General features: G+C 48.5%; 1 protein-coding gene across 4 annotated transcripts in view; it reads right to left on the reverse strand.

Moving 5' to 3' along the window:
• Nucleotides 1-12,264, reverse strand: part of Syne3 (spectrin repeat containing nuclear envelope family member 3) — an 80,528-nt gene that overhangs the window by 41,512 nt on the left and 26,752 nt on the right. For 3 of the 4 annotated variants that reach the window (XM_021179379.2, XM_029484594.1, XM_021179380.2), the window contains exon 2: nt 3,512-3,669. In XM_021179379.2, coding sequence (XP_021035038.1) covers nt 3,512-3,655 — 144 coding nt within the window. In that variant the 5' untranslated portion in view covers nt 3,656-3,669. Of the gene's footprint in view, nt 1-3,511; nt 3,670-12,264 lie in introns of those variants that run through there. The other variant, XM_021179381.2, reaches the window with a different exon arrangement.

The raw sequence follows: 12,264 nt of genomic DNA on the forward strand, positions 1-12,264 counted from the left end.
AGTCCCAGTGGACCCCACTAGCCTTGGCAAACCAAGAGACCCTTTAACTTGGGGAAGAAGTAAGATTCAACCTCTCGGGCCACACCCTTAAGGGACCCACCCTGACGTTGAGGTGGCAAGGTCAAAGTTCTCTTCCCCAAAGTCAACCTCCCTACCCAGTGATCTTGCCTTTGCCCATCCATCTCTGATAGGAGAGGCACAGGCTGGACTTAGGGGATCATGAAGGCACCTGACACCTTCCGCTCTTCCCAAGCATGTAACATTGACGCTTCCTTGAGCGGGCAAACTTGCAGGCTTGCCCCTGCCCCTCACTAGGTAGGAAGAGCCATTTGCTGTGCCCTGAGGTGGGGAGAGGCTGAGACCACAGCAAAGAAAGAGGGCCCAGAGAGGAAGAGTTGGTGGTCCTTCTTCCTGCCACACCTACCCTGCGGAAGCCTGAGGGCTCCATTCTGTCCACCCAGCATAGGTCCTCTTACCACCAAACAGGGATCCCAGGGAAGTCTGGCAAGGGGAGGGGTAAGAGCAGAAGCCGTAATCTGCTGGTTCCAAGCAGCTGGTGACAAGAATGGGGTGCCAATTAGATGACAAGACTTAGTCAAGGGCTTTGCCTCAACCCAGCCAAACACTAGCTGACCACTAGCTGGGCATGTTGCCAGACAGTGTGGTCCGTTCTGGGATTCACAGGCAGGACAGAGAGAGAGAGAAAGAGAGAGAGAGAGAGAGAGAGAGAGAGAGAGAGAGCGCTACAGATGCAAGAATCACAGACCTTGTTACAAAAAAGCTACCTGGGAGCTCAAAGAACTGGGAAAAATCCAAGAGGGCTTTTTTTTTTTTTTTTTTGAGACAGGGTTTCTCTGTAGCCCTGGCTGTCCTGGAACTCACTCTGTAGACCAGGCTGGCCTTGAACTCAGAAATCTGCCTGCCCCTGCCTCCCAAGTTCTGGGATTAAAGGCGTGCACCACCACGCCCAGCTCCAACAGGGCTTCTTGAAGGAGGCAGCATTGATGCCCACAGGAATGGTGCCCACAATTGGAGGAGGAGGAGGAGCAGGAGGAGGAGGAGTGAAAGTGGAGAAACAAGACATAGCTAGGGATGCTCACACTTGGCCTCTGGAAGCCAGACCCCAGCAATGCGAAGGTGACCTGATCAGGAAGAGGTCTAGAAGCTGGTGAGAAATCTGAGGACGGGGCTCAAGCTTAGGACCAATAAGCCTGGAACTGGAGAGTGGACAAAGTGAGCCCGGCCTGGGAGCCTGTAACCACAGTATGGCCCCATCCCAGTGTTCATCCATGGGGCAGGCGGTCCTCTTCCCACTTCCAGGGCTGAGTGCATAAACACATACACACACACACACACTCTCACACACATACACATACATTCACACACATGTACACACATGCATACACATACATACACACAGTGATATACACATACAAACATACAGTCAGACAGATTTACACATGCACATATATATACATGTACACAGACCCTTACATTCACACACATACATACCTACAGAGACATATATATATATATATATATATATATATATATATATATACACACACACAGACATATACGACATATACATGCATACACAGACACATACATACATACACATAGACACAGGCATACACATAGAGACATATACATACAAATATACAGACAGACATATGCACATATACACAAATACACAGACACACACATGCACACACAGACACATACACTCAGAGACACACACATGCAGACAGACATACAATCACATAAACACACAGATACATACACACAGACCCACACAGAGAGACAGATATACACACACTCACATAAACACCAGATATATATATATATATATATACATACACAGCACACACACAAACATACAGACACATAAACACACATGCACACAAGCACATATAACAAACACACATACATATTCACATATACTCACACACACATGCTCACAGACACACATGTGAACACACAGACATGCACGCATATACACACACGGATACATATACACAGAACACACATATACATACAAACATACAGATACATACACACTCACAAACACACAGACACACATGTGTACACACAGACACCAGCCTGGCCAACAGTTCCTCCTACATCCCTCTGAGCCCTCCTCACTTGCAACTCCTCAACAGCTGCAAGGTTTCAGGTGACAGGCAGCTAAGGAGGAGCACTGGGGGACAGTGGTACCCCCGAGGAATCGAGGCACCCAGAAGCTAGGTGGCTAGTAGCAGTCAGAAAAGACTGGCTACTTTTCATTTCACATGCTCATTCATGGCAAGCTGATGGGTATTCTGAGGAGATGCAGTCGATGAGCTAAGGCTTAGTGACAGGAAATCAAGGAGGAACACGTCACTTGTGAGGGGTGACAATGGGGGCACAGAGGTCATGGATATGAAGGACTTCCAACGCCAGACAAAGCTTAGCTCCATAGCATAAAACCATGGCGAGTTTTAGAGGAAAACAAAAGACTCTTTGGATGGCTAATCTCATCTGTCAACTTGACTGGACTGAGAGCCACCTGGGAGACTGGCAAAGCACACCTCTGGATGCATCTGTCACCAAACCAACAGCTACATGTGTGTCCTCAGAAGCCGAAGAGTGTCAGATCCCCCAGAGCTGGAGTCACAGGCTGTTGTGAGCTTCCCAACATGGGTGCTGGGAACAGAACTTGGGTCCTCTGAAAGAACAGCCAGTAATCCTTAACTGCTGAGCCATTTTCCTACATTCCCCCCACCTTTTAAAATAAATCGTGTTGGTTTGCCTGTTTTTTCAAGACAAGATTTCTCTGTGTAGTCCTGGCTGTCCTGAAACTCACTATATCAGGCTGGCCTCAAACTCACAGATATCTGCCTGTCTCTGCCTCCTGAGGGCTGGAATTAAAGGCATGTGCCACCACTACCCAGCTATCTTATTTTTAATTGTGTGTGTGTGTGTGTGCATGGGTGTGTATGAGCACAAATGCCTGTAGAGACCTAAAGATAAGAGATTCCTAACAACTAGAGGTACAGGTGCTTGTGAGCTAGCAGACATGAATGCTGGGAACTGAATTCTAACCCTCTGTAAGAGCCTTATGCATCTCTTCCGCCTTGAACCAGAGCCTTTTAACCCTCCCCACTGATGGAAGAAGTGGACCAATCCAGAAGTTCAAGGAGTGGGTTCTGAGCAGAGCCAAGCCTGAGCCAGCAGGGTTAGAGGACCCACCCAGATGTACAGATTCCCACCCTGAAATGGAAGGGGCAGAATGCAGGCTCTGTCCCTTGCAACCAAAGTATGAACGAATAGCAGGTTCCTCTTGTGGAACTTTCTGGAACATCAGAACTTCAGCCTCAGCTCCAGACCACCTGATCAGAATGTATATTTAAACAACATGACCAGGACATCTGAACACAGGTCAGAGTGTGAACAACTTGCTGGTCCCTCAGCTGTGGCTGGGAGGGACTGGCCAACGACACAGCACCAGCAAAGCCAGGCCACTGCCTACCTCTGTCTCTCGAAGCCTCGCCTCCAGGGCCGCTCGGGGCCCCTTCGTGTTGTCATTGACCTGAAGCTGCTCCTGTATCACCTTCATCCAGGCCTGGGCATCCTCCACGCTCCTCTCAAAGTCCTCCTGGGGCTGCTGCGTCATCGCACCTGCGAGGGCTGGAAAGGGCCATGTAAGGTCAGGGGTCAGGGGCTACAAAGAGAGCCCAGGCTGTGGGCACAGCATACCACCACCCCACCACCACCACTACCACCACCACCATGCTCTCCAGCATACCAGCGCCCCACTTGGCATGACTGTCAATCTTAAGTGTCCAGAGCTAGAAATGGGCAGGCAGAAAGCAGGTCTAGCCTGTGCTATGGGAACAGTAGGCTGGTAGAGACATCCCCTTGGCATGTAGCCTCTCTGTCCCTTTCTCTACCTTGGGAGCAGGTTGTCTCCTAACTGTAGTTTCAGACCCTCAACAGGAGAGTTTCAAAGCTCACAGACAGAAGGCACAATAGAAAATAAGCTTGATTTGAATGAGCTCACGCCCTCAGTTGAAGAAACATTGCCTCTGGCATCAGCCAAACCCACAGAAACCCAAAGCACTCCCGAAATTAACGCAGCTAGGAAATGGCCATGGCGCTTACGTTGTCCCCACTTCACACCAGCTTGGGTCTCCAGCAGCCCCTGTATGTGTCCCTCCATGGTGGGGAGGTGGGGCTCCCCACAGACCCAGGCAATCAGCTGACACAGCCCCTCTGATAAGGCCCACCTGTTCCCTAGTGACACCTGCCAGCTGGGCAAGCCACCCACCCACCCCTGTCCCCTTGGCTGGGCTGCTGCTCCTAACCTCGCCCTGTACTGTGAAGTTAAGTCTCGGATTTCTCATTCAGCGTTCTTAAAAGCACACTAAGATGCGACAAAACTCTTCTGCGTTCCAGTGTCGCTCAGTGTCAGTTGACAGCGACTAGAGCCTGCTTTGGATTAAGGTTCTTTACATCCACATTCCAATTAAAGGGATTGGGTCTGCCAGCCTCCCATGATGCCTTGCACAATAAGCCTGAGGGTGCTGGCAGAAGCAGTCCAGAATGGGGGTACAGCCCATCATTGTTTTGTTTCTTTGAAGTGCTGGGGATGATGGAACACGAGGTTATGTGTCTGTCAAAGAAACTCAACCACTGAGTTGTGTCCCTGCCATGCTATTTAAAATGGCAAAATGCTTAGGACATGAGAGTACAAGATAAAATATCTTAAATATCGCATGCTTTCTCTCATCTGTAAAAATATATTTAGTTGTATCACACACACACACAACACACACACATACCTAATGAAAACAGAGGGGAAACTCTTTAGAGTTGAGGAAAGAAACCACTGAGGGAGTGGAGAGGCACGAGATGGCACAGCTGCCTGCAGAATACAAACTCAGCAGGAGCTCGTGAATGTAAATGCTAAGGACGTAATACCAAGAAGTGAGGCAAAATTATGTATTTAGTAGCTACGAACCTACATCTAATCCTAACACTCGGGAGGCAGAGGCAGGCTGGTCTCTGAGTTCAAGGCCAGCCTGGTTTATAAAGTCAGTTCCATGACCAGGATAGCCAGGACAACACAGAGAAACCCTGTCTCAAAAAGAGGGGATTGGGGGAGAAGAGGCAGAGAAGGAAAGAAGGAAAGAAGGAGAAGAGAGGAGAGGAGAGAGGAAAGACCAGACCACCCAGATCACCAACAGCCACTAGCTGCTCTTGCCGAGGACCTGGGTTCAGTTCCCAGCACCCACACTGTGGCTTACAACCACCTGTTATTCCAGTTCTAGGAGTGTCTGAAGCCCTCTTCTGGCCTTCACAGGCACTGCATGCATACACAGTATACAGACATACATAAAGCAGAAATAAATCTTTTTTAAAAATCACCTCTAAAAAGGAAAAAAAAAAAAACCCTATCATCTAAAAAGGCTGGGGTCTCCCCGTTTCTGAGCCCATGTGACTAAGAATGGAGGGTGTGTAGAAGTGGCCCAGGCCCTCCCAAGGCCTTGTCCATACATATGACCTGAGGCTTCTCCCATTAGGAAGAGTCACTGTGACTTCAGAAGCCACCTGGCTAAGAGCATTCATCCACAGGCAGTTAAGATCACCACAGAGGGTCTTTTTCCTCTCTTATTTCTATTTTTTAAAAAATAGTTATTAATTTTTAATTATGTGTGTGCATGTATGTATGTGTGTGTACATGTGAATGTGGGTGCCCACAGAGGTCAGAGGGGTCAGATGCTATGGATCTGTAGTTACAGGTACTTGTAGGCCTCCTGATGAGGGCACTGGGACTCGAACTCAGGTCCTTTGGAAGAGCAGTGCTCATAACTGCTGAGTTATCATCTCTCTAGCACTGTCTTATTATTTTTTTGAACATTTTTAAAAAATATTTTTATTAGTCCTTTGAGAATTTTGTACATTTTTTTAAAGATTTATTTATTCTATGTATGTGAGTACACTGTTGTCTTCAGACAACCCAGAAGAGGGCATTGGATCCTATTACAGATGGTTGTGAGCCACCATGTGGTTGCTGGGAATTGAACTCAGGACCTCTGGAAGAACAGCCAGTGCTCTTAACCACTAAGCCATCTCTCCAGCCTGCACTGTCTTATTTTTAACCTCACATTTTGTGAGATTTTTTTTTTTTCCAGGAAAGAGCAACCATCCTTTTACAACTGAAAAGAAAAAAAGCAAAATCCTTTCCGAACATGACTAAGTCGCTCCAAAAGCCTTGGCCAGGAATCTGCTGGCCCCCAATCCCCATGGCACTGGGCGGAGGAATCTGTGGCAGACAAAGAGATGCAGACAAAAGGCCATGCCAGCAGCGCAGGGCCAAAGGGCAGGGGCATGGGTGGGTGGTGGAGAGCAGGCTGCGCACTGGGAGTAGCTGCTGCCGATCCAGAGCTCCGCCCCCACGGTGTTGCTCCGCCCCCACTTTGTTGTTTTTCTTGTAGAGCTATTTTGACATTTTTCTAGAAACTTAATACACACCCGCAGCCACTCCCTGCCTCTCAACACTTCTTTTGAAATATGCCTTCACGTGTGCTTAGCCTCTGCTCGGGTTCTTTGTGGCTCCAAACTACTGCCCAGTTGCAAGTCTTGTAGAGCTTCCGAGAAGTCTGCTTTCCTATTTAGCAAAGCCAAGAACTCGGGGGCAGAAAAATCATCCCCACGGCCTCAGAAGACAGGAGTGCCCCTTGATTACCAGAGCAGAACCCTTTCCAAGGCAGTGCTTGCAAGCAGAAGTATACTGGCTTCGTGACCCAATAGTGTACCTCACAGCAGGCAGGGCTTAGCCCAGCATCAGATGGCACTCACACTGGCTGGTGAGGCTGCAGGCAGAGTTCAGGGGATCTGAACCTCTTGGGCAAAGCTGCCACACCAAGGAATTTCATTAATGCAGCGCCCAACCCACCTGACAATGCAGCCCCAGCAGTAAATAAGCAGACACAGCCCCGGCAGCCCTCGGGATGGACAGCTGCCCACATGGCGTGTGTGGCTGTGGAAGGCTAAGGTCCTTCTCAAGTGCAAAGAGGTTAAGAAAACCAGGCATAAGATGACCCAGCTAGCAAATACTGACAATCCAGTTTGGGACAGGCGCGTGTGTGCACGCGCGCACACGCACACACACACACACACACACACACTACTTTATTAACACAGTAAATCACATGATCTGAACCACGGATGTTCTAACTCCGGTAACTCTGAAATAATATTGAACATAACCAACACTTGGAGACTGTGCGACAGCTGCACCATAAACTAAAAATACCCATGTCAGAATGCCAGGTCCTGCTAATAGCAGAGGGGCTTTGCTGCTGCCTGCATATGGGCCAGAAAACCACCAGGGGTCAAGAGGAGGGGAAAGTGGAGTCACTTTCCCATCTAAGTTTGTGGGTCCCTGAGTTCTATCCAGGGGTCCCCAACACTACACAGACCCCATGTGACAGCCTGAAGTCTAGCCGATGGAAAAAGCAAGAGAGTGTAAGGAGCTGACAGCTGAAAAGTCAAACAAAAGGCTGGAGAGGTTACGAGAGGCTGAGGGGTTAAGAGCATTTGCTGCTCTTTTAGGGGACCCAGGTACGGTTCCCAGCACCAACTGGCAGCTAGCAACTTGGTGGTTCACATTTCGCAACTATCTGTAACTGAATCCGATGTCTTCCGGTCTATGTGGGCACCAGACACAAACACAGTGCACACATATACAAGCAGGCAATCTCACACTACCCTTGCTTGTCAATTTAATACATTTGGAAATAACTAAAAGCCAAATGGCTGGACACGCCCATGAGGACGCTTTTCTTAATTAAATTTGTTGAAGTTAGGAAGACCCACTTTTAGATCCATGTTTAATCTAGGCCATACTTTCTGCTGGTCACTTGCACAAAGGACCTGGAAGGAGGAAGCTCTCTTTCTCTCTCTCTGATTGCTTGCTTTCACTCTCACTGGTAAGTCCATTCCTTAATAAGCACTGGAGTCTACTTCTTTGGGATTCCAGCATCTACTGAGGACCAGCTGAGCCATCCAGCCTCGTGGACTGAGCAGCTACTGCATTTTGGACTTTCTGTGGGTAGCCAGCCATTGTTGGACCACAGCCATTGTTGAACCCCAGCCTGTAAGTCACTCTAATAAATCACATAAATATTATGCATTCACTGTATACATTATATAAGTATATACAATATATGCATATAAACATATACATGTACACACACACATATATATACCTTCAACTCCCAAGTAGAAATAGTATTTTATTTATTTATTTATTTATTTATTTATTTATTTATTTATTTTTGGTTTTTCGAGACAGGGTTTCTCTGTACAGCTCTGGCTGTCCTGGAACTCACTTTGTAGACCAGGCTGGCCTCGAACTCAGAAATCTGCCTGCCTCTGCCTCCCAAGTGCTGGAATTAAAGGCATGCTGCGCCACCACACCTGGCTTCAGTGTCAATTTTAAAAACATAAAATTAAATAAAGTTTTAAAAGAATTCTTTCCAGGTTTGGAGAGAGGCTCAGAGGTTAAAGGCACACAATGCTCTTGCACAGGACCTGAATTCAGTTCTCAGCACCCACACTGGGTAGTTCACAACCGCCTGTAACTCCAGGTCCAGGAATCCTATCCTTTCAGCCTCCACGTACACTGTATTCACGTGTACATACCACAAACACACATAACAAAAACAAAATCTTTAAATGCTCTGGAAGAATCTAGTAGATTCTAAAAATATCTTAAGTAAATTTTTTACATGTGCTCTAGCTTTCAAAATTAATAAGCATCCTTTTCTTCTAGTTTTTGACTGCTTTTTCAATCCATATTTGTGATTTAGGTATCCTTCGAACAGTTTACAGAGAGGTAATTTAAAATTTCTATTTGGACGTAATGGACCAAAGGAACCAAGGAGCCACCATAGGACAAAAGGGACCCAGAGAAAAAGAGATGGTGACACTATCAGACATGGGGTGGAGGTGGCAGGCACTAGAGCCCAAAGGAGACACTGTAACTACAGGAGGCCACCCAGCAGGACAGGCTAATGGAGCAAACCCCAGCCTTTTCCTGGCAGAAGCCAGCAACACAGGAGTCTTGGCAGTGCAGCCCTCAGAGGCTGGCTCCCCCATCCCTGTGCTGGGTAGTTTTATGCTAACTTGACACAGCTAGAATTTTCTGAAAGGAGGGAAACTCAATTGGGGGAAAAAAAGCCCCGTGTAAGATCCAGGTATAGGGCTGTTTTCTTAGTGATTAATGGAGGAGGGGGCAACCCATTGTAGGTGGTGCCATCCTTAAACTGGTAGCCCTGGGTTCTTTAAGAAAGCAGGCTGAGCAAGCCATGGAAAGCAAGCCAGCACCCCTCCATGACCTCTGCATCAGCTCCTGTCTTCAGGACCCTGCCCTGTGTGAGTTCCTGTCCTGGCTTCCTTTAAAGATGGGCTACAGTGCGTATAGGCCCTTTCCTCCCCACTTGCCTTTAGTCATGATGTCTCATCGCAGAAATAGAAACCCTAACTAAGACAATGGCATAGGCACAAATGGGGTGGGGAGAGGCAGATGGGAGGGGGCTGGGCCAGAGCAAAGCACACTGTCCATTTGGAGGCTCCCTGTACCCCAAGTCTAGCTCCCAAAGCAAAATGCTGAGCTAGTCTTGCAGGAAGGGCTGGGTTCTTGACATTGCCAAAAATGCCTAAACTGGCCTCCTGACAGCTTAGCTCCCAAGTCCTGTCTCCTGGGGTCAGTCAGACCTCCCTCCTCTCCCTTCCTTCTTCCAAGCTGAGAGTCCCTACTTGGCTCTATGGTGCTATTGGTAAAGCACCACGCCCCTGGCCTTAATCCCTCTGTGCTGGTCAGTTGGTTTTTGTTTGTTTGTTTGGTTGGTTGGTTGATTGGTTGGTTGGGGGTTTTTGTTTTGTTTTGTTGACAACTGGGAAGAGGGAACCTCATTTGAGAAAAATGACTCCATCCAATTGACCTGTAGACAAATCTGCAAGACATTTTCTTGATTAATGATTGATGTAGGAGAGAGAGTCCACCCTGGTTGGATGGTCTTAGATGGTATAGGAAAGCAGGCTGAGCAAGCCGTGAGGAGCAAGCCAGTGAGCAGCACCCCTCCATGGCCTCTGCCTCTAGTTCTGACCAGATTTCTTTCCTTTATGATTATAACCTGTGAGTCAAATAAACCCTTTCCCCCTCAAATTGCCTTTGGTTGTGGTGTTTATCACAGCAATCTAAAGCAAACTAAGACAGACAGACAGACAGACAGACAGACAGACACCTACCTAATGTCCCTTTCTAAAGTTCCACTGGGCATAGCCTGCAGTACTGCTTGCCCTCCAGAGATGCAGGGCTCATGGAACCCTGCTCAGAACTGAGCCATATCTTGTTGAGGACACGGCTAAAACACGGCTGTACCCCCTCAAATAAAGCAAGGGGCAAAGTCGGGCTCTCAAAGTAAAGCACACATCTGGCATTATCGGCCTTATTCTGCAGTGAGGGAAACAGAGTCAGAGAAGCCTAAGAACCAGCCCAGGAGTGGTGATTCCAGTTTCACAGTGGTTACAGCCGCAGCCAGCACTTCCAGGACATCCTTCATGTGCCTGACTCCATAGCAGCAGTTTCCAACCTGAGGATCATGAGCCCTTTGAAACCATCGGGAAACACAGATATTTAAATTATGATTCATAACAGTAGCAAAATTACAGTTACGAAATAGCAATGAAATAATGTTATGGTTGGGGGTCACCACAGCATGAAGAACTGTGTTAAAGGGTCACAGCAGCAGGAAGGTTGAGAACCACTGCTCCAGAGGAAGGATTTATAGTTATTCAATTATTACAGATTATCGCAGCGATCCACACAGGCACACACTATTCTCCTTACCGTGGTGATAAGAGAACTGAGGTCCATGGATACCAAGAACCCTGCAAGTAGCACAGACAGGTCTTGAACCCAGGACAGCCTGGATTTAAGTCATTTGTTTTTAATCCCAAGTGCTACACAGCTTGCCTGCCTCTGCCTGGGCTGGGGCCCTGTTGAGAACAGCCAACTGATCTGGGGAGCTGGAGCAGGCAGTCAGCCCTGTGTGAGCTATCTTCAGAGACCTGGGTCTCAGCTCAAGAACCTGGAGTTTGGGACATGCTCCGTGGGGGCAGCCAGGTCCCCTCAGACTGCCTGTACTGGATGCTCTCACCCTTGTGCCCTCCCATCTCATCTACTGGCACTTCGTTCAGGAACCCTGAAGGTGTGGAGAGATCATGACGAAGAGAGCTAAGGTTCTGCAGTGGCTTTCTGAGCGGTTACATCCCAGCGTTCCTGCCCAGTCACCCTAGCTGGCCCACCACAAACTGATCCTGAGTCCTAAGGGGCATGCTCCCTGCACTGTGACTCACCAGCCCCAGCAGTGACTCAGTCCTTCCTGCCACACATGGTTCCCACCCTTCCATTCTCCTTCCCTCTGGCCTTGAATACACAGATAGAATTTAATTATCTGAACCGCAGCTGGTTTTAATCCCAAAGCTTCTCCCAGCGTGCTGTGGGAAGGTTCCTTTCCTCCAGGCTAAGGGGGATGTCGGAGGATGCGAGAGATCACTGCCCAGAGTGCCAAGGGGATGGTCCTTGGGCCTCTCTTTCATCATGTTTACAGAAGGTGATTCTAGGAATGGAGCGTAAAAAAGGAGGGCCAAGGACTCTGGAAAAGTGTGAACCAGCTATTGAGTCAGGCACCTGTGTGCTGCCCTTTAACCTCACATCCCTCCAGGGCAGCAGCCTCTAAAGTATGCAACATTTTATCACATCTTGAAGGTAACAAAACAGTAGCACGCAGGCTCAGGGACTGTGCAAAATGCACACAGGTTTTGGGCAGGGCAGGTTCCACTGGCACCTCAGTCAACTAGCTGTGAGGTCAGCCCTCCATGTCCTCGGTTTCCAGATCCATTGATGCAGCCATCAATGATAAGGTATGTAACCTTGGTTAGCCTAGAACTCACTATGGAGACTAGTTGGCCTGCAACTTACTACATAGACTAGACTGGCCTTGAACACGTAGATATCCTCTTGCCTCTGCCCCTCCACCTCTCTGCCCCTCCACCTCTCTGCCCCTCCACCTCTCTGCCCCTCCACCTCTCTGCCCCTCCACCTCTCCACCTCTCCGCCTCTGCCCCTCTGCCTCTGCCTCTGCCTCTGCCCCTCTGCCTCTGCCTCTGCCTCTCTGCCTCTGCCCCTCTGCCTCTGCCTCTCTGCCTCTG

The sequence above is a fragment of the Mus caroli genome, chromosome 12 (assembly GCF_900094665.2).
Source record: "Mus caroli chromosome 12, CAROLI_EIJ_v1.1, whole genome shotgun sequence".
In the NCBI taxonomy this organism is placed as follows: domain Eukaryota; kingdom Metazoa; phylum Chordata; class Mammalia; order Rodentia; family Muridae; genus Mus; species Mus caroli.